Source organism: Triturus cristatus, chromosome 2_2 (assembly GCF_964204655.1).
Source record: "Triturus cristatus chromosome 2_2, aTriCri1.1, whole genome shotgun sequence".
Lineage (NCBI taxonomy): Eukaryota > Metazoa > Chordata > Amphibia > Caudata > Salamandridae > Triturus > Triturus cristatus.
Genome location: NC_140582.1, coordinates 433,922,133 through 433,950,102, shown reverse-complemented (window position 1 = coordinate 433,950,102; position 27,970 = coordinate 433,922,133). Strand labels below are relative to the sequence as shown.

The following is a 27,970-nucleotide window of genomic DNA, read 5'->3' as shown; positions in this document are numbered from 1 at the left end:
AAAAAAGTAATTCATGAGTGATTTAACACCAAGGGAGGAGTAGGCAGCTTCTGTACAAATATAATAGAAACAACTGATCTGTGGTGTGGCCTATTTTACAGTATTGGGATAAATCATCATTAGCAAGACCACAAAGGTCATGTAGACCCCATACTGAAGGTATACCTCCTTTTACATCTACGGTCGCATTTCAGCTCTGCCATTAATATTTTCTGTGGCAATTAACGCTCTTTGGAGGAGTGTTTGATGCATTCCTCTCTGCCACTTACTAACTACTTCCACCACTCTCCTGAAATTGTTCTGAAGCATATTCTGAGAAGTAACTGTGGATGTTCTACCAGAGGCCCCCTAGACATCTCCTCTTCACTAAAAAACTTTGTGGCAAATTGCAGAAAGCTCATTGTCGGCAGATAAGCAAGAGATGACTAAAATCATACTTAAAAATAACTCCGAGACACATGTTGGTACAATGAAAAAGCAGACAGTCTGCTTCATCTCAGCGCTTGTGCCAGGAGGAATGGTTGCTGTAGGGGAAAGTGGTACAAGGGAAAAAGATGGATTTTTCTTTTAATTCCTCTCTACCAATTTTAGTTAGCTAAACTTTCTCCCTGAAAGAATTTGCTACAAAATTGCTAACAGACCAGACTCTCCTCGACCTATCTTTGTTTGCCTTCTGCAATACAAACATACCAGACAGATAATACTGGAATCATTGTCCATTTATGTTCAACAAAAATAAGGTGCTCATCTCTGCGGATTCTCCCAGGAAACCACATGAGGAAAAGATTCCTGGCTTTGAAGCCCCCCAACTTAGGAAAAGGGACAATGTTATGGCCACCTAGAGCCTTCTACTAGGTTGATCACAGTGAATGGAAGCACTGCATTCTATCAATGAGCAGAATTCAAATGGATCCTGGAAACATTGGAGAGTACAAACACAAGATACAACCGGGCATAAAAAGATTGTAGAGTGCTAAGGGGTGAAGCCACTGGATCTGGAGACAAGAACAAGGTCTCCTCTAAGATTGTGAATCTCTTGTGACTGTCACAAACAACTGAGCCAAAAATGTTAGAACTGAGAAGAATACAGATACAGGGACAAATTAAGGCGACTTCTCAAGGTTTAGTGAAAGGGCTGCTTATTACTATTTGTAGGGTGCACATGTCACCTGGCAGGGTATCCTGGTGCCTGTGAAAGGGGGAAGGCTGGCCTGTCTGGGGGCCTTCCGGAAGAGCAAAGTTTTCAGCTTCTTCCGAAACTATAGGACCAGCCTGCTACCTCTCATGTAGTAAGGTAGATTGTGTCCGTCACTGTGGGGGATGTAGGAGGAGGCTCGACCTCCTGCTCTGGCCCGGAGGATGCTTGGTACATGGGTTGGGCGAGCGGCGATGTCTGGCTGGGGTGTGAAATCGTTTAGGTATGCTGGGCCTTGGTTGTGTAGTGCTTTTTAAGTAGGTGTACAATGAAACACCACTGGCTGCTTTGCAAACATAGCCCAAAATGAATGTAATTCATTTTATGTATGTTTACAAGTATTTGTTAGCACAAAGGTCTGTACATGATGTAATTGCCTGATTTTATTGAGCAAGCTACCGACCAGCTTTCTCGGCCGCAATGGGCTACACCAATGCTCATGGTATAGTTTGCATTTCTATTCGTTTGTGGTTCTTAGCTAGAATCCACTTTATGTGGTGATTTTCAGGCGGCTTTTCGTATCCGTTTTACAAGTGGTGCCACATGCAGGTATTCTGTCATCTTACTGGTAATGTGGCACATGGTGGCAAGACTCTTTTAGTCTGCTTGTTTAACATTAGAGCTTACTCATACTCTTTTCGATTGACAGGAGTGGTATTTACAGGTTGTTTTGTCAGTTTCTTGATATAATTCTCTTTGTTCAGTAGCCAAACACACACCCTATTTACCCACCTGTTGTTTCCCTTCCACCCTTGAGCACCACTTTACGTTCACCATCTCTCTTTTTGGAATACATACTCAGTTACATTTACAATACTATTTTGTCCAAACACTCTGTCCCCCCCATCCTCCTTATTGCAAAAATATAGAACTCAGACCTTACACCCTTGTTCTAATCCGTGATGAGATAAGCTGTTAAGCAGACACGCTTGCCTCGTAGACATGGGCCCAGGCACCATTTGAGAAAGAGACAACTATGCTTGGAATACATCTGCTTCAGGACACACTTCTTCGGACACCGCAGCTGTAAAAAGGTGGGGTAACTATAATATTTAGGAAATCAGTATCTATATAGAAGACTTGGTCTGAGCCAAAAGGAAGGGTTGTCTTAGCAAAGATATATTAGCAGGGCAAAGTACTAGCATAGGATTTATAAATGCCCCAACAGGCCCCAAGATGACTGTTTTTCCCAAAGCGGTCCAGAATCCTCATGCAAGTTGGTTGATTCAAATAATTTTTGGAGGGTATTGAAACATAGCGGTGGACCTGATCACTGAAAGGTCTGGTAACATCTAAAGATACAGGATTACCTTCAGATTTAATGGAAGGCCACAAAACTGGTGATTGCTACACTTTGGGGGAAAATAATTATCTTTACCTCTTGTGTGCATGGCACTTGCATGTACATATACTATTTTATTGATATCAGCCACCTCCTTGCTGTATATTTCGTCCAGTGCGATTTTTAATGGTGGAATGTCTGATCACACTCCAGTTCTATTGCATCTGAGCTTAGGACTCAGACATTTTGTATCTAAAAGTGTTCATGCCCCACACTGACGAGGAGGAGAAGAATTTACAATGCATGTTTACTGACTTCATACAGACAATGAGCAGGTAATCTGGTCAGTGGGTAAAGCATATACCAGGGGCGGGCTGGTGAGAGTCTCTGCATTAAATGGACAATAAGCTAGAAGGGTCCAACAGGAATGGGAGAGATCGATAAGGACATTACTATACAATAAAATATCATGCCTGCCCCCACCCTACTAAGGGATCAGACTAGAGCAAAATTTTACATTAATGCCAACTATACAACTCAGGCAGAATTTCCTTGCCATCGACTGCAAAGAAAAAATGATGAGTTTATGGTAAAAGCAGGGCTGATTGCTTACCACCTAACCGAAGCACCAGGAATCTAAATATGCTCCTCCACCCATACTCAAGTAGCAGAATGACATTCTCATGAACTCTTTTGAGAATGTTGGTTAATTTGCCAGTTTTTACACTCACCTATGGGATTCTGAACACCCTTGATCCCTTTCTTAACCAATGTATCCCTACCTAAAGCGAGTGCTGTGCTCTGGACATTGGTATACTGGAGGCGAAGATAGTAAGACCAGAGATTACATGAACACAAATAAGGGCCTAGGGGATAATAGGTTCCCCACTGACTATTATACAATTCAAAATTGCCCCAATGATGTGCAAAGTAGTTTAAGAAGCAGGCTCAAAAGGATGACCTCCCTCCTCCATTCAACAAAGTGATACTATCACTTATTACTAAACAAGCTAAAGACTCCATCAGGTGTCCTAGTTACAGACCAATATTTTTACTGAACCATTAAATATAATGGGGTTGCCCTGTGTCCCTGAGAACCTGGGTATACAGTTATAAACTACAAAGAGGTCTGTCGGATAAAACAATTCTTACACAAGAATTATGAAAAATGTTGACCATTCAACATTAATGCCAAAGGGTCACAAAATGATCCCTATAAAGAAGAATATTGGCTTTTTAGAGAGATAAATCAAACGAACATTGAAACATTATTCACTTTTTGTTTAAAAACAAAATAATAATAATAATAATCTGCCCGTTTGATGGCGCTGTTTTATGTCCTACGTCAGCTATCCTATAATACAAAACGAAGATATAATGGATATTCTGAACATTAACTTTTGGATTTCAGACATATCTTTTAGTGGAACGAAAATACTTTGTCTTCCCTGGCTGAGAATAGTAAAATTGGGGAGGTGAAGATGGTGTACTATAATGAGTCACCTCCTACAAGGTCGACATGTTTCAGAAGCCATCCCCTTGGCTTTCTTCCTTAGGACCAAACAACAGATCACTCTTACACCTCAATGGGTGATAGAATAAATGTACATATACCTGATAGTCACAAACACTGTCCTTTGTTCCCTGTTATGGGAGTAGAAAAATATACCACTTGTATATCTTAAGAACCTGAAAAGAAAAATATTTTGGATAAATCATGGCTTTCATCATTTATCTTTATCTATTCACATCACCATCATGTGGAAAGTTTTAAGCTTTTTTTCCAAGGCTCGTCATGGGAGTATGAAGGCGAGTGCTCGTTTGCTGTGAACATTAATCTGTAACCTTTTGGGGCACAATAGGAGTGTACAAATTCTTCCTTTATGTATGAATGTATTATAACATAAGATGCATCTTGCTAGGAGATACATATGTGTGAAAGAATGTTGAATAAATGTGATACTGGGCACTAGAAATCACAAGGAGTGTTCTTTCAGATGATTTATGAGTAGAGGATATTTACCAAATGGTACCATTACCTACAACAGAGTTGCACAAGAGAAATGTATCACAAAAAAGCTTAAAACTTTCCACTTGATGGTGATGTGAATAGATAAAGATAATTGATGAAAGCCATGATTTATCCAAAATATTTTTCTTTTCAGGTTCTTAAGATATACAAGTGGTATATTTTTCTACTCCCATAACAGGGAACAAAGGACAGTGTTTGTGACTATCAGGCATATGTACATTTATTCTATCACCCATTGAGGTGTAACAGGGATCTGTTTTTTGGTCCTAAGGAGGAAAGCCAAGGGGATGGCTTCTGAAACATGTCGACATTGTAGGAGGTGACTCATTATAGTACACCATCTACACCTCCCCACTTTTACTATTCTCAGCCAGGGAAGACAATAAAGTATTTTCGTTCCACTAGCCAGAGAATTTTTAACCATCTCACATTTTCTTTTCACGATACCGCGCACTACACATACTCACCAATCACTGAATAAAGTGCTCCTGCATCTACTTAAGTCGTAGCACGCCCCGTCCCATAGAGGGGCGGGAAGACCCCAATGATGAAGCATGACACTGAATCAGGTTTCAGTGTGTGAGGGGTATTTTACATTTTTTTAAACATTGCCCTTCCCACAAATTGAGAGAAGGAGCTCTGATCCTTTTGCAGCATTTTTCACGTATGACTAAACACTTCAAATAAAAATAAAAATAGCAGCACACACATGGGTGCATATATATTCACATAATACATGGTAGAATCCCTATGTTGAATATTTCATTCTCACCATGTGTATATTTTTGTGATTCATCTATGTACTTTATGTGTTATGGGCAGCTTATTATTTTAGAAAACCAAATAAGTGAATAATATGTATACTGTTGAAGGAATAGTAGGTATATGACAATGAACATATTTAATTAGAAACGGACGTTAGTTTCGTGATTGTGGTTTTTCATTTTCAATCTTCGTTTGATTCATCCCTCTAAAATGCCAATACTCTTCTTTAAAGGGATCATTTTGTGAGCCCTGGTCAACATTTTTCACAATTGTTGTGAATTCTTTTTTTACTTAGCACAGACAGTAAGATCCTTGCAAAAATACTGCCAAACAGACTTTTGACGAGGACTCCCTCCCTTGTACTTGAAGATCAGGTTGGTTTCATGCCAGGACAATCATCAGGGCACCATATGAGGACCCTAATGCGTAAACAACTACAACAAGACTGCCCTTTCATCAGATGCTTAAAAGGCTTTGGATTCTGTTGAATGGGGTTGCATTTTCAACAAGTAGGTTTGGGATCTGATTTCACAGGCAAAGTTAAGTGGCTGTATACAGAACCTCAATCAGTAGCAGAGGATTCTTCTCCGATATGTTTATGTTCGGAAGGCGAACCAGAAATGATTGTCCTGTCGCCCAATTATTATTTCTCCTAGCCCTAGGACTACCAGCAGCTGTTATCCATCAATGCACTGATGTTACAGTTACCGATACATACAAAGCTCAACAATAAAAAAATATATATGTTTGATGCTTATGACATCCTTCTTATATTAACTCATTCCAAAACGTTGTTCCCTACGATCCTGTACCTAATATCTAAATCTTTAAAATGTTTGGGGTATTGCATTAATTGTTCTAAATTGCGAAGCCCTCAAGGAGGGAACGCAGAAGTTGACCTCCAAATGTGGGGAGACATGATTATTACAATAGATGGTGCCCTAAAGGATGATGTTTAATATAATAAAATGACTGCACCCAGAATGGAAGATTCTGGGATGTGGAGGCACAGCGGTCTATGCTCTGAAGTTAATGAGGAAGACAACATTGTACTAAAATGCAAAATGGTCAATAACTGCTGACAGGCAGGATGTAGAGGGGGTTGCTGACAAACGAATTGGGTGGGGACTCCATGTAACATATGGCCTGGTTTACTCATATTTTCTTAAATACACAGCTTGTATTTACAAAACAACTTTAAGAGACAAAATATGTATAAATTGTCATGTGCTGTCCTCTGACGCGGTGATTTTCTTTTTTTTTTTTTATATATAAAGACGTGAAGCCCCACTTGTGGCAAAATTCACTAAGCCATCAATCTTGGAGGACTTTGCCTTTAAGTGGGTTCCTAAAGATATGAAATAGCTAGGTAGTTTACATAACCAGGGCCTGGCTCACATAATGTCCAATAACGTATGCCCTTTAATGCAAAAGACGTCTGCTGAGTTTCTCCAGTGGTCATGTTTGCAGCTATTCGGTGTGGTACATTGCAAATGGTGAAAATGAACAGTGACTAGGTTTCATTATATTTTAAATCTATAGGTTGTGGATCATGCACTCCGTGGGTAGTCTTGAATTCAAATTCTCTTTTTATAACAAATGTACTGGTTTGTTGGGCGTGCAGTGAGGTATCGTCCTCTGGACGTGGACGTAAAATTTGATGAAACTGTTGCATTTCCCCACTGGGAAAAGTTCCTCAAGTGCACTGCCTATGTCCAATCGGAAAAAAAATTGTAATCATCTTAGATCAAAGTTCAGGTATGTTAATTCAATTAGACTTTTTTATTTTTGTTCAACATAATCATCTGTTCAATTTCATGAATTAGTCACATCATTCATGTCGAAGCGTTATATTCGTTATTGATGAAGCATCATAGAATATGGTGCAAGTCATCCCCAATGCATTTCGGGCATGATGAATGCCCTTCGTCAGGGGGTATGCTCCTAGAAGATCAAAGAAAGGCAAAAATGAAAACGACTATACCCGGTTGGTGGGTTTGTCACTATACCCAGTTATCCGTGGAGGTTCCAGTGCAGGTAATTCGCAAACTCCTGAACAGTAAAAGTGAGGTGACATGCAAAAAAACACGAGTGAATAAAGTGAAAAAACGAAGTGAAAAAACACGTGGCAATATGTCACCATGTTGATAAAATATTAGCTGGTTACGCATACATCGATTGTGTAAGCTATATGTGTGATTGAATCACAGTATTCGACGGTGTAAACAAGCAAGCAGGTGACAAATGCGAGAAAAAATAACAAAACAAATGAAAGACTCATGCTGAGCAGTGCTTGAGATGGTTATGGATGTGTTATCGCCCAGCGGGTCAGTACCCCCTGTCTCAAGACCTCTTGAGACAGGGGGTAGCTTACACAATCCGATGTATGCGTAACCAGCTAATATTTTATCAACATGGTGACATCTTTACCACGCGTTTTTTCACTTCGTTTTCTCACTTTATTCACTTGTCGTTTTTTGCAGGTCACCTCACTTTTACCGTTGAGGAGTTTGTGAATTACCTGCACTGGAACCTCCAGGTTATGTCACATATATCAAGTAATTATAGCAAAATTTGGCACGGTGAAGCATCAGGTAGGGAAAAACAACCACATCCCCAAATGCGTGGTCACCAGACCACTTTTACTACAAGAAACACCTCCTCTGCACACGTTTCAAAATTTAAGCATGAAATAGCATCTATTTATCACAATACGGCATGTCTTGTATTTATTGTGGTCATTTATTCAGGTACGCCTGTAAGCAAAGTAGTTTCTGTACTTCACTCGATTCGTTTCTTAGCCAGCACATGTTTCTTCGCTGTTACATGGGATTACCCCGCAACTTCTTCAAGGCTATTGTCTGTGTCTTGAGCTCTCTTATTTTCGTTGATACTTCCAACCCGAAAAGGGTGTCTGTGAGTGGAGTACCAATCTTGAAGATGTTGTCTCCTGTGGTTAAACTTTTTCTTTTGTCTTTGTTATCAGTAGAGCGCGTAAAGTTGCATAATAACAACCAGCTGGCCAATCCGGCAAACTTGTTGAAGGTTGGATATCCCAGCTCCTGCGTGTACGCCGTTCACGTTCGTTTTGCTCTAGCAGCCTCCTAGTTTATCACACCACTGCAGATTATCGAGGGTACATTAACACCTACAATGGTAGTTTTGTAGGACCTCACACTGCCATTTGTTTTTCTCTTGTTGTGAAATATATACCCCCGCTCCAACCTCTGATTCAATCTTTTTATATATTTTTGAATAATTATTTGCTGTATATAGGTTTGACATGAATGGGTTGTCAATGTGTAGGGTTTAGGTTTTTCTATCATTCTTGCAGAGTGGAGGAGGAATAAAGAAGGCCATATGGCTTAGCAGCAGAATCCAGTCAAGAGCATGTAGGGAACAGATATCTCAGTTTTACAGTTAGATATCCTTACTTATGTGATACAGCAGTAGGAGAAATCTGTCACTATTCTCTACAAACAACTATCGCCTCCAACCTTTCCTTCCACCTCCCCTCCATTTTGATCTCACCAACTGTCCTTTGGAGAATCCTTTAAGTTAGTTCTAGACATTACCAAATCGAGTTCATTGTTCCTAAGACATATACATTGAAAATCCCTCTCATCTCTGCCCCTTTTTTCTTAATCTGACCTTGAGTGGTCATATTTATTGCATTGTTTGAACTGTGGTAGTTGGATTAGTCCTGAAGCAGTATTTTGCTAAAGAGTGAAGTGATCAACAAACAGTTGTAACAGTAAGGTCCTAGTGTGCAGAAAATCAAGAATATATATATTTTTCTTTTAGAAAAATACTATGTGGCAGCTGACTGCACTGCCACTGGCATAAAACACATAATTAAAACATTGCAGCATAAACCACTCACCCTCAAACTGAAGATGGAGCGAGAACTGGCAGAGTATATGATTCAAAATTGTGGCCATGCTATATGAAATCAGTGTATGTTGTAGAAGCAGGTTCTAACTCACGCCAAATTATGGTAAAATGGGAAATTGCAAAGATACGAACTGCATTACGCCATGTCAGTTTATGAGGCCTGCACTGATGCAAGGCTCCGTTAAACAGCAATAGCAGATAACAGGACCTGGGGGACATAAAGCAGTGATATTCAAAGTATGGCCAGGCAGTCACATGCGACCCTCCTGACCAACACCTGGAGCCCCCTGGTCAACAGCAGCACTGGAATGCTGTTTACTCAACTCAGCACTAGAATTAAAAAAGACTTTAAAGTGATAAGCATTTATTTACAAGTTAACTGAAGTTAAAAAAAGGAACTAACCAAAGTGTCATGCACCACTTAATTTTAGGAACACCTTCACTTTTAAATACATCTTGCAACAACTGTGCAAAAATATGATATAGTCTCTTTAAAATTCAAAAAGTGTATTTCATTAACATGCAGAAACTTTTCGCCTTAGTACATCAGATTATATCAGTGCATTCAGAAGCATTTTTTGTAAGTGTTAGTTTTAAGACATGACTTTAGAAACATTCATGCTTACCTCCCTCCACCGACAACCATGCCACTGTGAACTAAGAGGCAAGTGAGTTGTTATGTGCACCCTTTGGGTGCCCTTGGTTGCTATTATACATGAACAAAATTATGCTTTATTAAATCAAACACTGGAGAAGATTTTGTACAGTGCACATCCTGAAGTCATGTATTTCGAGGTCCTCTTATATATGATTACGAAGAAAAAGAGGTGAAATAAAACAATTTTAGGCTCACACAGTTTGGTAAAGTTGGGAAATCGGGATTAATCCCAGGTTTTCTGGTTTCACATTGTGCAATTGAGTCACTGGATGTATATGCTTCGCTTCCCCTACACTCATCTTAAGCCAACACCCACCCGCGACCGCCACCCTGCTCGCATCAATGCGGCCCTCAGTCACATCACAGATCAAACTTTTTCGCCCCTGAGAAAATGTTTGCGAGTACCCATGATATAAAGACTGAGAACGTGAGCGAGCCAAGGGGGAGGATAACGCAGGCATATTTGCAAGTTATGTGAACAGGTCTGTGTGTTCATCTAAAATGCATCCACGGCAGTTTTAAATATACCAAATTATTTTCATGGAGTAATTAACTTTTGAGAGTTGTGTACTTTACATTATTTGGTGAACTAGAAATTACGAATGCATTTTTATGTACTTAATCTCTCTCCTTCCTTAGCACGAAATACTCAGAGCACCCCTCTGTCACACTCTGACTCGATCCTTTAAACCAGGGGTCTCCAACCTTTTCTTTTGTGAGAGCTACTTCTGCTCAAGGGAAGACTTGCAGAGTTACTAGCATATTTTATCTCTGTAATATAGTGACAAAACGTGTTCATATTACACTATGTCCGCCATAAACAGGACTACCAATAGTGACCAATAAGCATTCCAGGCAAGGTGACCAATTGAAATGCCAGGAAAAAGTTAATTCATATTAAAAGCCTCCAACGAGTAATGAATTTAAATTCGAATCTTCACATGCCTTGTGGCACCAAGGACATAACCATAGCAGTAAGACTCCTCAACTCACACTCTACTGTCAATAGGCTTTCAAATTTAATGTGTTTTAGAATAGCAATATTTTGTCTTTGTTAGCATATTAGTTATTAAAAATGCACATTTTCCCATCAAATACCACCTTTCTCTTTTTGGCAAGCAAACTTAATTTTCCAAAACAAAACCTTTTTCAGAAATAATAAAAAAATTGTCTTCATTTAAAAAAAAAAAAAAAATATACAAAGTGCCCAAACATAAATACATAATTTTCATCGAGCACTACCATGTAAAAATTCCTCACATGGACAGATTAAGCTTCAAATACTCCGGTATTACAATCATAGACCATAAGTGGTCACCATAACACAAAGAATGCCTGTGTTATGCTAATATTAAAGCCACAATTATCCCGAAGCTACCACTATGCTAAGGTTGGACGCCAGACCATCCAGGGTCCCCATCCTATACCAGCCATGGCCATTATTATGCAAGAAGCTGTCACCATTCTGCCAGAGATGGCTAAAAATATGCCGGTCATGCTCTTAATATGTGAATTGTCGTAGCCAGTATAGTCTAGCTTGACAAAAGGTGACCAAGGATGGCCATTATTATGCTATTGGCACTATTATGAATGCACTGACACAATCGCACCAAAGATAAAACCCTTGACTTTAGACGTGGCTTGCGAGAAACAACACTGTTTATTCGGGAGGGGCACAATGTCAGACAGACACACACATAAATAAATGCAGATAAGGCTCTTAATTTTCTCTACCCTGGATCCATAACCTGCTCTTATCAGCTCCTGGGCTAATCATGCTCCCAACTAACACATTTTCACTCTGGTACCTGCAGTCACACAGTTTGATTGGCCAGCACTGGTAACTGCTGGCACTCTTGTTTGTTGGTGCATTGTTTGCACATGTGGTGCAACTGATAGACCAGTACATTTAACATGGTCAATATCGTTGTGACTTAGTTAGATTTCAAGTGGATACAGATGGTCATTTGGCAGACCCCATAAGCCAACACAGTGCATGTTTGAGTGTTATCATAAGACCCTGTCATTGATTTGGCTGGTCGTCACTCTAACGGTCTTGAAATGAGGATTGCTGCTTTGTTTAATGTGCACAGACTGAGATTGGCTTAGCTTCACCTCTGAGAGCCACTTTGAGGGTGCTGGTGAGCTACCAGTAGCTCCCGAGCTACTCGTTGGAGACCCCTGCTTTAAACAAATGAAATCCAAACACCCACTTCCTTTTTATGCCACAAAAGACCATCTTATCTGAAGTCTCTGCTGCCCAAGCCATTTTCTCTTCAACATTCTCTTATTTCTCCCGCACCCACACATCCGGGCATATACCCTTTAACCTCCGGCACACAATTTCCCTTTGCCTAGTATATTTTATCAGAAATAAAGCATTTCTATGCATTTATTTCAGTAGCTTGTGATTATCGATAGAATTTTGTACTTTTACTGATTTCCACACAAACACCCGGCACTGGGTTGTTATTGCGGAATTAAATTAAAGTCATTTAGAAAAGCTCGAAGTGTTATTTACCAGAGTGCGTCTGTGTACTGAGGTCAAAGTGGCAGACAACTAGTGCATTGATAATTCCAAGGTCATACCATCATTTCACTGCAATTAGCTTCTCTATAAGTAGTAGGAAAATATATTACTCTTAAAGTGCTGTCAATTACTGCTATGCGACCTTCTATTGCACGAGAGTTAGCAGCACGCAGACAAAACGTTCCTGAATACTGGAAGCCTTTGATGAGTCCCAATTCCTGGAATGATGGCGAATACTGACAGATGCTGTCTCTATCCTGGTATTCTTCCGTACCGGACAGAGAACGGAATAAGTCTCCTGTACACTCCTCCGAGGAGGACTGTGGTTAGCAGCACCACTCCACAAATAAGGCCGAAGGCGTAGCGGGGTCCAAGGTGCGTGTACGTCTGACTCACAAACACGGGGCCCAGGGTGCGTGCCCCACTTCCAGACGCAGTCAGCCATCCCATGTACAGCCCCTGAAAGAAAACAAGGCCCGGTGTCACTGCTGCAACGTATGTACTCGAGGATACAACGTACATGCGGTATGATGTGAGGAACATTCTGTCAAACGGACCCAAGACCAAATACCGTAGTTATTCTGTTAATGTAAACCAGCCAATACACCCCATACTAAATGACTCCGTGCACATGGATGGCTTTCTCACCTGCGGCTTGGGGCCTAGAATTTTCGAGTACAGCGTGTAGGACATGACGTTGCAGACAGGATAACCCATGCCTATCAGTATGTCCGCACTGAGGTACTGCGCCAGGTGAATCACCGGGGTGTACTGGCACCAGGACTGCACAGCTGGGCACCCCGTGGGTTCCACAGTGTGGTTGGTGGGCGGCTGAGGGTTCATCTCCCAGGAAGGTGGATGTGGCGGACCAAACGTGCTTTTGGGAACAGAAGAATTCTTTATATCTGGGGAAGAGGTAAAAACAAATCCACCATCTGTTAGGTTTGCGCCATAAAGTAAATGTATATAATGTGTTAGATTGACAGCTTGGATTTACCTTCCCATTTTATTTTGGGAAACTGTTGTCCCCATGGCAGTAAGACAAAAAATCCAACAAAAATGACTGCCAGTCCTCCAAGTAGGATAGCACGCTCCCCAGTCCTGTTAATAAAGTATTAATACACGTGTTAAACAGGAGATCACCTTAAGAGAGCTGCAGTAAAAAACTCATTGGGGTATTGTTCACATCAAACATGCCAGTTCACCACGAAGGACGGATCTATTGAAAATCTTTTTTGCAAAACCTCTTGCATGTAAATACATTTTATGTGGCTATCCTGAAAATCGGTCATGGTTCCAGACTTTGTAAACCTATGTTGGACTTCCCTGCGCAGGGCAGCACAGTGCAAACTAGCTACCTCCTCCTGCCTGCCAAGCCTAATCATTGGCCGAAGAAAAGGCATAGAGAAAGGGTTAACGCATGCAAAGAATGGAAGGCATGATTCACAGAATCACCCCCGAAACTAGGGTCACTAAGACAGAGAAAGTGGATGGTGATCTCACACAACCAGGCAAACTGGAGATGGCAAGTCAGATCTACCAATAGTGCAGCAGGTGCAGTGGTACTGGGGCCCATGGTAAGAGGTCCCCGCTGCTCCCTGTTTATGATTGGCGTGTTATAAGAAACCAAGGGACCGTAGGGTTCAAGGGAGGGGGGTGCAGATTACAAGTTATTTTTACTGTAAAGATTTTAAAATATTGAATGGTTAATAACTTTACTTACTCACTTGCCCCCTGTTTATGTATTCATTTCACTATCCAAGTGTCTCAGAAGGGGGTTGAAGTGGGGCCCATGACACCCTTGCTGCAATGCACAAGGAATAAAAAACGATAAGCAGCAAACTGGACGCTTACAAAGTCTTGAAATTTCATCCGAGAGTATCAGAGGTGGTAAAGGGACCAATGGTGTAATGTAAAATAGGGAGTGTACCCGGTCTTCCTTCTGTCTTTCAGAGGAATCTGATTGACCTGGGTGCCAACATCTTTTAAAATGATAACACTGGGCAGGTTGATCTGGGAAGGCTTGGGACAAGAGGAACTCTCAACACGCTCCAACTCAAGTATAGGAGAAGAGGCTTCAGGGAGTCTGGCTGCACAGGTACTTCGGGACACCCGGTGGCTGAGAGAGGGAGACAAGCTAGAACAGTGTGGGCAAAGAGGTGAAGGAGAATGGGTGGAAATAACTAGACTGCTGCTGGGAGACCGAGAGGCCACCTTCCTCGGATGTCCCTTCCATGGTGGTGACAGTGATCAAGTGTAGTTCAGAGTGTTCAAGATCGCAAAAGTTCATAAACCTCGTATCCTACAAACTCCACTTTGATCAAAAAAATTAATAAAATGGTTGGGATGACAAGTATTAAACAGTGGCAGAGATGTGTCAACGTGCTCGACTGGGATAGACTAAAGGCAATCACAGAGGCAAGGATGTTACTTTATATACACATACACACATCAAGGTTAGTAAACACAGCTAGATCAGGACAAGGACATATACTGGCGACATGGATGGTTTCAAAAGTCCTGGCGATGATGGAACTTAAACATTAGAGGAAGGCAACATCAATGAGATCTCTTAACATAAGTCACAGACTAAGGGCCTGATTTAGATGTTGGGGGACGGGTTACTCCGTCACAACGGTGATGGATATCCCAGCCATCGAAATATAAATCTTATTGGATATAATGGGATTTATATTTTGGCGGACGGGATATCCGTCACTGTTGTGACAAAGTAAACCATCCTCCAACATCTAAATCAGGACCCAAGACTTCAGGACAAGATTAAAATCAATACAGGTTAAATACTTTCAGAGAACATACCTCACGCGAACGATCGTGCATAACAAGCAGCCGGCTATACCAGATCAGTGTCCTAATTGTCTGCTGATTGCTGCTGGGTTCTTTCATATGGTATTGGGTTATGTGATTGCTTGGGGCTTCTGGTCTAAGGTGCATAGGAACTGACCAATAAACCAAGGAAGAAAACCCAACTAATACGCCTATTGTGAGTGGTCCCCAGACCAAGTAGGGCCAAGTAGAAATGCATAGGTTTTTAGCTTTGCCTCGCTTGTGGCAATGCCCTGAGGCAGCAAGAGACATGTTTTGTGCAGGATGGGTACAGGATGTCAAGAAGTGTGATGAATGAATTGGTGACGGTCAGAAAGTTATGCTACTGGAAAAACTATTCCACAACCTGCTGAAAAAGCACCACAAAATGGTAGGGGAGATCAATCACAACAGAGGTAGCTAAGAAAAGGGGTGCGATAATCAGGATAGCTTTGGAGCAAATATTTAAGGAAGAATTTTTACAGGTCAAATCAAAACTTAGTTGATTATAAGCAACCAGATAATGAAAACATTCACATGGCTATTCCCGATACTAATGTATTCACGTTCGGGAAATTACATCAAATCTCGCGGCAGTTTGATAATCGTCATTATAAAAATGACGATTATCAAACTGCCGCGAGATTTGATGTAATTGTTATGTTATCATATAAAATGTTATAAATAATTTTAAGATAATTTAACTTCAACAGATCCTCAATGAAATAGTTTTAAAATGTTTCCTCCACTCCAATGGGTTTGTTATAAAGCAAACAGTACACACTTCATATGGCCACTATAGGCTACATGGTGCACTGTTTCTCAGTGAAGCCCATCTTGCAGATTTCAAAAGGATGACAAGACACTAATCAATAGAGTTCAGTTAGTGGCAGGAATAAGCAAATTCTATTCTGATATAGAGTCGAGAGGCATTGGTCAGCAAACAGGAGAAAAGTACTCTTAGAAATTAGGTTGCTCAACTCTACAGAGAGTTTTTGGAGATAACCAAATTAGGTTTACATGATAGTTTAGGTATGTAAAAGAGTCGTCATCCGGGGACGTGGACATTTTGGATAGCAAAACTACATGGCACATGTAGGCGTTTTTGAGAATTGGGAGGATTCTGAATAGCTAAAAAAAATTACAATAAATACACCTACTTCTTGGATAGTATTTTTACTGCCATAAATACAATCACGGCCTCAACACCCATTGCAGCAAGGATTATTCCATTATAAAAGACAGCTTGGGTTCTCGTCCAGGCATACATGTCCATTGTTAACGGTGTAGCTATGCTAGGAAGAAGATGTAAAAAATGAATAAGAAATTAGTGTTTTGTTTGCTAAATATTACAAGTTACCAAACTTTACTAAGTACACTGCAGCAATAAACATAACATGATATGCAGACTGCAGGGCATGAAATGCTGCAAACCGTTTCCCCAAAGTTTTGAGGCCTAGACAACAAAATGCATCCAACATCTTAAGTCTCTTGCTATATGCTCTTGAATCAAATGTAGTTCTGTACAACAAATAGTTCTTACACTAAACCTCGACATACAATATTATTTCTACAGATCTCTCGTACTACATTCAGTGAAACAGATTACATCCAAAACATACATACCAAGTGATATCCATTAATGTTAAACATGATAATATTTCCAAAGCACATCTTAGAATACTTTCAAAAATAATCTCTCCTTCCTGGAACAGTAATCACAGTAGATTGTTCACCTTTAGCACTGGTCCTTAGTTTCCCATTTTATGAACTGTCGAATTTCCACGGCATTGCTTCCTGACAGCATCAAACAGACCCCGGAAGGAGATTTTCACAGAGGGGGCGTCAAAGCACAAAAATGATAAGTCTCTGTAATTGTTAAACTACTGAATCTTTACAAGCAGAAGAAACCTCATGGGTCATAAAATACCTTAACCAGCTTACTTAACCTATTTATGTCTATGTCGCTTACTATGACAACATAGTTATCAGGTTCCTCTTTGGGATTTGGTATAGTATCCACCTGGTTTGTAAAGGAAAAGGATAAGCAAAAATAAGGATAATACACAGCCCCATACTTCAAAGTGAAAGAAATCAAAGCCCCTTTCATCTCCAGGCGGGCTGATCCCCATGAAACCAATGTGGTAACCCAAAGAGGAGCGATGCCCAGGAGAGTTACTACTGAGGGCAGCAGAGCTTTGCCATCCTCTGAATCCCACAAAATGCATCTCATGCTTAAACTTTGCAAACACCCCCTGTTGCTCCGTACCCCATACACACAGTGCATTTATCTTTAACAGATGACGAAAAGGTTCAATTTTTTGTAGCATCACCTTCTTGGTTAGACCAATGAAAGAAAACAGTTGTTCTTTAGTTTGTGTTGTAGGAGCTTTCAACTCGATTGAACAGGGCTTTGTTGGAGCTTTATGCCATACTTGGTAATCTGATGTCCCAAATATTGTACCTCGTCACAGTGGAGAGGATTTTACTGGTTCAATGATCTGAACACAAATCTTCCCGAACTGTTTTAAGTTTCCCACTATAATTTACTTGTACATTAGGAACTCGGTGTCAAATTGGTGTAGCATTGGCTTTCATTACAATTTTTTGTTTGCAACCATAGAATTTCCTAAATTGTCACATTTGTAAATCTGTTTTTTAAAACACCAAATAATCATTGTTACTTCCCTCACCTCTTATGGAATAAACTGGTGGCACCGTATTGGGATTTAAATGGATAGTTAATTCCTGCCGATGGGGCAACCAGCAAACCTCTTTTGGCCATGTACATTTTTGCCTCTGTTGACTCAAACATATCTCAATAAATCAAGTTTATGACCCATGAATCCTCCAGGTTACATACACATCATGAGGAGGCAGAGTATTTTCTACCCAGATTTCTTCCATTAGAGATCCACTTATGACACTATACTAAGCAAACGAATCTTCACCTGCTTGCCATCCACGACCATAACACACCTAACGCACCTGGGAAATCCATTCGATTCTCTGTCTTTCACACACAGTAACCAATTGTGATTGAACTCATCCACTTTTTCCTCATTGTCCATAATGAATTTGAATCTCGTAAGTATTTTAGCCATACATACAATCCCAAAATATCCCTTAGACCTACAGCGGTTACAAACTGTTATCTGTGACTGGAAACCTTTTGAAGTTTCCAACATGATAAATACATTCACATCAGAAATTCCATGTAATCATTTTTTCTCGCTTTTATGGTAACGTGCCACTTTAGGATGTTCCTTTTAAAAACGGACAACCATCCTACATGTATTTGCATTCACTTGCAAATTTCTTAGACTGCTCAATGTCCTTAGTGATGTTCACTGTAGTATTCAGTGACATTTCAGTGCACAGCCATAATTTCTCTTGGACTTTCTTACTTTTGCTTCTCATCATACCCTTATCTCGAAGTACTTGATCATAGGTTATGGTTTCGAACTTGCATGTTTTTGCCACAGTTCGAAGTGCAAACATATATTCTTCAATGGTTTCATCCTTCCTTTGTACTCCAGAATAACATTTATATCTATCCATTATAACATTTACTTTCTTGAAATATCTAACTATTGCCCGGAGTTTCTAAAGGTGGTAGATTTTTTAATTCTTAAAGTCCACCACCACCTCGACAATGTTTAAGTACAGATAATTTCCTTTGCAGAGGGTACTCCTTGCCTTCTAAAACATCTATATACAGTAAAAATACTGGGTACCACACTTCCCTGTCCGCAGCAAGTACTTCCACAACCTGAAGAAAAGATTTTGGTGTTGCTATACTGGCCATCTGGATTGATAAAGTCACAAACAGATGGAAGATGCCTTAGATAACAGTCAAATACAATGTACCACAAAGAGAGATGGGAGCTAAATATATTTTAATCACCCCCAATAATAGCCCATAAAAGTTGTACTCTTGCACAATAAAAAAACAAACAGTAAATACACGTAAGGATATGTGGCTTTTAGAGTCCTTAGATCGTGGACCGATATACATTTGATACGCATAAGATGAAATTGCGCGGATGACAACAATATTCACAATACATGCCTGTTGGGACAAAAAGTCTTACGCATGGTTCTATTAGATTGCTTCTGAGATACTTCAGCTGGCACCCAGACCCGGATGCAGCGGCCACGGATACTTTTCTCCAAAATTGGCAACCAGAGAGGGGCTATGCCTTGCCCCCATCCCCCATTCGTAATGATCACAAGTCTCTCAGTCCAAGTCAGGTGTCAAGCGGCAGATGTCGTCTTGGGAACCCCAACATGGCGATAGCAAGGAATCTTCGACTATGACCTTTACAGTGATGGTCTACAGCCCAGCACCATTCCACACAATGGTCTGGAATTAATATGACATGCGCTTTCCTACATAGAGGAAACATATAGCTATCATACAAACGGAAATATCCTTCTCAGCTTCATCCCTATATTATAAAAGTTGCTGTTTTTTATTCTTGTTCATATATCTCTACATGATGGGCTCCAGTCATGATCATACCCAGACCAGTTATTAAGCCTCCTTATTACAGCAATAAGTCAGCTGATAGCATTCCATCTGTCCAGTACATCTTTGATGTACATTCATTACCACCTTAATTTTGGGTCCTGGCATATGATTTAATGTGGCTTTCCTGATGAAGGCGCTCTGCTCGCCGAAATGTGCATAGATACTATGAAGACTCATCATTGAATTTAAAGTCACCAAACTGAATTTTCAAATGTATTGCATTTTTTGTTTTTCATTTGTACTAACTAATGTATAATTACCTTTACATATCTGTTTACATTTAACCTCATGATTGATTGTACAGTTCTTCTTATATGGACCATATCTTTAGGACATACAGCTTTGCCTGTTGTATGATGCATTAAGAAAACAATCATTATTGCTATTGCTGACGCTCTCATTGCTATGTTATTGTCCTAACTAAGTTTATTTAGCAGAATAGAATCAATTATGGTCTTTTTAAATGATTTTGTATGAATAAAAAGATTGTTCTGATAATTGTAGTACACTGAGTCTTCTCCTATCATGTGGGAATAATGGTCTTGCACATTTAATGGACTAAAAACGTGCCTAGGGAATTTTCTTGAACGATCGCAAGCTTGGCATCCAATTCTTCTGGACTTTTCTTGGGATTCTCTAATCCTTCTACCCCTATCCAGGAACTCCTCCAGGCTCTGGAGGAGAATTACCATCCTTGGGTGATTGAGGGGTCTCCGCCTCTTATGGCATGGAGGATTACAGGAAATGCTGGAAAGTTCAAGGCCTTTCGAGATGCACTGCATCCCTCCTCTCCAAGGCGTGGGCTGACAGCACGGTCAAGCGTTATCGATCGGCATGGACTTGATGGATGGGCTGGTGTCATACACAACGTCTGGATCATGTGGGGGTAGACGTCCATATCCTGAACTTCCTCGCCTCCTTGGTGGAGGCCCTGGCCTATTGAACGGTCAATACCTTCATATCGGTGATCTCGTCGGACATGCTCAGGTAGGCGATCACCTGTAGGTGCACAAGCTATTGAGGGGCATTCGCCTCTACCTTCCTCCGGAACTAGATACTCTATTCAGTGGGACGTTAACAAGGTCCTCAACCTATTCATGTCTTGGTCTTGAAATAAATGCCTATCATGGAAGGCAATCTCGGCTAAACTAGCCACTCTTCTGGGCCTCATCTCTTGCCAACGTGTCTCAGATGTCAGAGCTCTGGATATAGTGGGTAGAATATTTACCCCAGAAGGAGTCACCTTCCATATTTCACGACGTACAAAATGTAATTCTTGTGTTCCTAACCAACCTTCTTTTCCAGATATTTCCCCAAACTGTGTGTGGTGAAATGTATAAAGGCTTATGAAGCCATGACAGCGAACATCTGTCCCTATGGAGAACTGCAACTGCTAACTGACCTATGTAAACCGTTCAGACCTGTCTCTTCTCCTACGATTGCCAGATGGGTCATGCAGGAAGCTGGCACTACATCCTTAAGTGTCTTGTGCTGGGGAGATAGATGTGTTAGCTCTTGAAGCCGCGGCGAAGTTGGGCAAGGCTTATAGCAACATATGGGACTCTAATATAGAGTCCTTCACTAACCTTCCTATGCCTCTTGCTGAACTCCATCTGTCCCTGACCCCACTTTCAGTGTCTCAGGCTATCGGACATGAGTTTACTCTTGTGACAGAGGCAGTGGCAGGACGTTGTGTCTCAACGGGGTAGATTCAACATTTTGTACCCATGATTTCCTTTGGAGTGGTGCTAATGGGAGGGATCATTTTGGGAAGGTGGAGTAAAACATAACCGTGTAGTTGAAGTACATGCAACATTGGCACTGTTTTTTTGTACAAGAAACTCCCTCAGCATGCACTGTCACAACACCACCACCTCGTATAGAAGTTATTTATTGGTGCAGAATTCTGTTGCCTAGTGAGAGAAGTACCTTACAAATAAAACAGGAATTTGTAGTGAAGCAAATGTAAGCATTCACCAGACTATGGCAGCTTTCTAATTCAAGTACGTTGTTTATGGGTGCCAAGAGGGCAGTGAACTAGATATTTTTGTTGAACTTAGTCATGGACCGAATATTGAACAATGGTTGCAGTGTTTCTTGGGCGAAGGTATCTTTGATTATGAACAGGAAAATAAAGTGTTGCTGCTGAATTTAATCTCATTTTTGTAAGGAACAGTGGTCCCATTCAAACAGAATAAAAGTGACATACCGCAATTAGTACAATGAAAAATTGGGTTTTATGTTTAAAGACAATGCAGAAAATACTAGTAAATTACAATAAAATAGTAAAGGAAAAATTGGAACAGTGAGTGAGTTGGTGGCAGGGTAAGAGGAAATCAGACGATTTCCGGTACCCAGGCAAGTGATTAAAAGGTGACTTTTTGGTGCACGAAGGTAAGTATTAACAAAAAGTCAGTAAAGCATTTCATATTCCAACATTTCAGATAATAATACAATGGAGTTTAGAAATGGTTGTCGGCGACGTTTCGATCCCTGTGCGAATAATGGGATCTCTTCAGGACAGGAGGGTGTCAAGATTACCTGGGGGTAGCCTGGTAGGGAGGGGAGAGAAATAAAAACGGTTGCAGAAATAGGAGAAAAAAAGTTAAAATTAACAATAAAAGGCGCGGGGAGGGTGAGTTGGGTGGAAGGAGAAGAGTGAAAAAAGTTGCGAATAGTGAATCTTAAGGTAAGAAGTAAAATGAGAAGGGAAGGAAGAAGGGTGTATCCCTATAGTGGTGAAAGAACCAGTGAATGGGAGAGGGGAAGTGAAAAGGAGAGAAGATTGCGAAAACTTACAGAGTCAAAATTGAAGAAGGGGATCCAATAACTGCCACACAAGGTGGAGAGGTAAGAGGCGCAATTGCGCCCGGTCAGAGCAGAGTAATCGGCGTCAGGACCTGACCTGGTTAAGCTTAATGAGTCCCGAGAAGGCGGGAAAAGGTCGTGACGGATCTGCGGGGAAGCGGAGGGTAAATGAATAGTTGAACAGATGGGGGGAGCTACAGACATGAGGCGGGGGTGCTGCGAGGGCTTACCAGGTAGGGCGTAGAGATCCCGGAGTGAAGCGTGGGTAAGGCTCCTCAGAATCGGGCGAATGCGGGTTCCTAGTCCCGGAGAACGTTAGAGTGAAGTCCCGAACGAGTCGGGTGTTCCAAGGTCGAGGCGTGTAAAAACGCGGGAACTAAAATGGATAATCCGCTCTGATAGCCATCACACAGGACTGAACCGACTTGAGGACTGGTCCAACTTACTTTAAATCCCTGGTATTTCTCAATTGTGCTGTACACTGAGCCTTTTGCCAATATTGAAATGTCCATTGTACCCACTTGTATATACTGAGCCTTTTCCTTACTTTTCCATGCCTGCTGTACCCAACTCCTTCTCCTTTCCAATTCTTTATACTATTCCCAATTTTATACTAATTTCCCTATTCTGATCCCCCTCACTTCCCCCTCTCTCCTACACCTATCTCCTTTTCCTGGCCTACGGCCGCACCTATTCTATCTCTTCATCCCGGTTTTCACCAATTCCCCTTGCATTACCTCACTGTTGTTCCACTCCTCCCCTTAACACACCTAACATGGGTAATTTCTATCCTTCCATCATGGCCACCGCCTTCGCCTGCTCTGTCTGTCCCTCTTCTCTCTCTACTACTGGGTGGCAGTATTTCTACCACTGTCTGAATTAGGCCCTCCCATCGCTCGCACTCCACAAGCTTTCACATCCTTTACATCGTCCATACTGCTGGAACCCTTATCCCGGAACCGTGCGGCATCAATTGGTGAGTCCTCGCCGCCCTCTATAGACCGTGTCCTGCGGCACCCTACCTCGCCTACTTTGCTGATTACCCCTTAATCATTCCCGCAGGTTATCCGTGTTTTTACACGCCTCGACCTCGGAACACCCGACTCGTTCGGGACTTCACTCTAACGTTCTCCGGGACTCGGAACCCGCATTCGCCGATTCTGAGGAGCCTTACCCACGCTTCACTCCGGGATCTCTACGCCCTACCTGGTAAGCCCTCGCAGCACCCCCGCCTCATGTCTGTAGCTCCCCCCATCCGTTCAACTATTCATTTACCCTCCGCTTCCCCGCTGATCCGTCACGACCATTTCCCGCCTTCTCGGGACTCATTACCCTTAACCAGGTCAGGTCCTGACGCCCATTACTCTGCTCTGACCGGGCGCAATTGCGCCTCTTACCTCTCCACCTTGTGTGGCAGTTATTGGATCCCCTTCTTCAATTTTGACTCCGTAAGTTTTCGCAATCTTCTCTCCTTTTCACTTCCCCTCTCCCATTCACTGGTTCTTTCACCACTATAGGGATACACCCTTCTTCCTTCCCTTCTCATTTTACTTCTTACCGTAAGATTCACTATTCGCAACTTTTTTCACTCTTCTCCTTCCACCCAACTCACCCTCCCCGCGCCTTTTATAGTTAATTTTAACTTTTTTTCTCCTATTTCTGCAACCGTTTTTATTTCTCTCCCCTCCCTACCAGGCTACCCCCAGGTAATCTTGACACCCTCCTGTCCTGAAGAGATCCCATTATTCGCACAGGGATCGAAACGTCGTCGACAACCATTTCTAAACTCCATTGTATTATTATCTGAAATGTTGGAGTATGAAATGCTTTATTGACTTTTTGTTAATACTTACCTTCGTGCACCAAAAAGTCACCTTTTAATCACTTGCCTGGGTACCGGAAATCGGCTGATTTCCTCTTACCCTGCCACCAACTCACTCACTGTTCCAATTTTTTCCTTTACTATTTTATTGTAATTTACTATTATTTTCTGCATTGTCTTTAAACATAAAACCCAATTTTTCATTGTACTAATTGCGGTATGTCACTTTATTCTGTTTGAATGGGACCATTGTTCCTTACAAAAATGTACCTACCCTCGGTCCCGTCTGACTCCTAGGGTCTCCTTGTTTCTTTAACTCGAATTTAATCTCATGGCACTGGGCACATTCACAGGGGTCTCTCTCGCTCGGGCATGGACATAGGGAGGAGTGGATATGATGAGTTTTTGCAAAGTCTGTATTTACAGCTTCTAAAATCTGTTCATCAGACGACACACAGTGTAGAAACGAGAAGTCCATTTTCAAGTAACTACCCCAGATTTGTACATTTAGAGTATTTTCTTTGCCATACTGAATACATTCAGTTAGCAGAATGATGATGGACTCTGCAGCCCTCAACCAAGATAATGCCATTTTCTACATTCTTAAAGCGGACGGTGTTATCCACCGTGTATGGGCCTAGCCCGGTCATAGAACGTCCGACCGTCAATATTCTGCCCCTTGATTTCAGCCACTAGATCAGTAAGTCACCGACCAAGCTTAGATATCTGCAGTGCTCTGGGTCGCACCACAAAAGGTTGGTGTTTGGTTCCCTCCCTCGGTTATGTACAGCACTCTGTTAATTGCCCCCTCCCCTCTATGATGTACAATGCTGTTACTTCCAAGCTACGTTGGAGCTATTTCTGTCCCTATACATACAGACCTATTTTGAGATGTAATAAAAATAACTTGAACCACTGCCTTATAAATTATGTGGTTCTCTATATTACTACTATATCTGTAATTTCATATTTTTCCACACTCCCAGTAGAAGTTGACCTGAAGATCTCCTTGTTTTGCTTATTTACAAGCATACATAATCCACAGTGTCCTTGAAACCCTGCTTCTGTTTGATTAATTCTGTAGTCAAAGCACCATTGAGGAGGGCCCTGTGGGAGGTAGGTAGTTTTGAGTGGGTGCTTGTTCTGGTTACTGATGCTGATGGAGGGTGACTATCTAATTTGTTGCTGGAGGGACAACGCTGGGGCTCCATCAACCCTATAGTCTAAAGGAACTAGATGTGGTAGATGATACCAGGGAATGGAGGCTATTATGGTGTAGGAGGATTGGTGACCTTCTTTGTTACTGGAGCTTCTCCGTATAACTATTTTCAGTTTTGGCATGGAAATGTAGAGGAGAATGGTAAATGGGGGGTTGTGGGCTGGTCACATTTTGGGTGAGTTGCAACACTTTCTTATTTGAAACCAGCCTCGGATAGCACCACCAGAGGAATGCAAACAATGAATACTTTGAAGGTTGAGTTTTTCGTGCAAAGTTTGAATATATCGGATGAATACTGTGGTGGCTTTGGATGTATACTGAACAGCCCATGAACAGAAATGGAGGCAGCGCTGTTATCGTCGGTGCCTCACCATTACTAAACATATGATCCCCTATGCACTAGGGTTGGCACTGCCTGGTATACCTAGGAACGGTGGGCCCACATCGGCAGCCGAACTGAAATCATGTTACACTGTAGGACTGCACACGCTGGGGGACCTATACAGAGAAGGCACCTTGGCAACATATGCGATGCTGATGGAGGAGGAGGGCCTGCCTCTTGGCCAATTTCTACTCCACAACTCAACGATCGACACAGTGCGAAACCAATGGGGGAACATGACAGCCGAACTGCTCATCCATCTCACAATCTAATATCTGCATGTGATGGGCAAGGGTAGGCACCTCATATGATGGTTCGGTGATTCTCTCCACCCCTCACTACTCCACAGCTTCTAACTCTACGACAACAATGGGAAGAAGACTTAACACGCCCTTGCACTGATAAGGAATGGACCGCCTTGCTTGAGTAATGCCTGGTTAAAGCTTATTCAGCTTTATATAGTACACAGGGCTTATCTCACACCTGCCAAAGTGCTGTGCCCAGAGAGACCCTGACTTGCTGCACATGCTATGGGCATAGCAAAAACCAAAGGAAATGACGGACGGAGTGTTGAACATTGCAAGCACTCACCCCCAGTCAACTGATCTGGGTTTAATCCATCACCGTTCTTTAGCCCACTCTGCCACCCCAGTTCAGACATGGCCATATGCAAATCAGTCTGACCCTGTGCCTCATGGGAACAGTCCAGCCCGAACTGCCAAGCCGTGTCTTCTCTGGACCGGAATCAAGCTTCCTAGGACCGGTTTCTGGCATTTCAGCCGTCTTCAGCCAGGCTTGCTTGAATCCAGTGGCAAAGTGAGCAAGGGACTCACGTCTGAGCATACCCTGCCAACTTATGGCGAACAAAGCAAAAACCAAAGGAAATGACGGACGGAGTGTTGAACATTGCAAGCACTCACCCCCAGTCAACTGATCTGGGTTTAATCCATCACCGTTCTTTAGCCCACTCTGCCACCCCAGTTCAGACATGGCCATATGCAAATCAGTCTGACCCTGTGCCTCATGGGAACAGTCCAGCCCGAACTGCCAAGCCATGTCTTCTCTGGACCGGAATCAAGCTTCCTAGGACCGGTTTCTGGCATTTCAGCCGTCTTCAGCCAGGCTTGCATGACCCTATTTACACAACTAATAGTCCAGTATCACATCAAGTTTATCTGCATGCACTGAGCACCCGGACCTGCACAAATTGGAAATATGCCTCTTGGCATATTGCCAATCACAATACAGATCACAATTACAGGCACAAGGAACATATGGTTACTTGCCACTTTCTAGACTTGGGATTCATTGTGGCTAAGCACCTTATTACCCGCAGATGGAAATCCTCTGAACCCCTACCATTTGCGGCTTGGGAGGGCTCAATGCTTAATTTGGCACAAGCCGAAAGTGTAGCCCTGCACAGAGAAGACACACTTAAACTGATGAAGTATCCCATTACCACTTACTGGGATACTATCTTACCTGAATTGCAGTCTAAGCCCTTACACGAGTCAGACAACAGCGATGACTCATTGCTAGGGGCCCCGGACACGTAGACTAGAGTTACTGGCGGATGATAATTGCTCATGTTTACCATGTAGTCCCTCACTCACACACTATCTGTGACTATTAACAGTGGGTAACTAACAACACGTCTGTTAGAGATGGCAGAAAGCCCACGAGACACCAGGGAAATTGTTACAAAATAAAAAATAAAAGAGTCACACAATGGAACTTCCATTCCTGTTGAAGGCAACACAACACACAAGTGGGGCAGAGTGTTTTTCTATCTGGACAAGTGGGGGTGGGGGGGGGGGGGGGGGAACGCTGGGTGGTAGGAATTTTGTGGATTCCTCCAGATTCCGGAAGTTTCCATTACAGATATGTAAGAAACATTTATGATTTAAGACAAAGTTTGAGGTATGCTGGACATTGTGGTTAAGAAAACCTTAGGGGATTCATGCAAGGTACACCACCATGAAATACCCTGTGTGTCTAGTTTTCATAAAGGTCTGTGGTTGGT

At 41.9% G+C, this 27,970-nt stretch overlaps 1 protein-coding gene across 1 annotated transcript in view; it reads right to left on the bottom strand.

Annotated features, from left to right (window-relative positions):
• Positions 1-9,515: 9,515 nt before the first annotated feature.
• MFSD8 (major facilitator superfamily domain containing 8) overlaps positions 9,516-27,970 on the bottom strand; it is a 212,570-nt gene continuing 194,115 nt past the window's right edge. Inside the window, exons 9-12 of the mRNA XM_085641529.1 lie at positions 16,343-16,477; positions 13,354-13,457; positions 13,005-13,261; positions 9,516-12,815 (exon numbers count right to left, since the gene is read on the bottom strand). Of these exons, the coding sequence (XP_085497655.1) occupies positions 12,609-12,815; positions 13,005-13,261; positions 13,354-13,457; positions 16,343-16,477 (703 nt within the window). The 3' untranslated portion in view covers positions 9,516-12,608. The remainder of the gene's footprint in view (positions 12,816-13,004; positions 13,262-13,353; positions 13,458-16,342; positions 16,478-27,970) is intronic.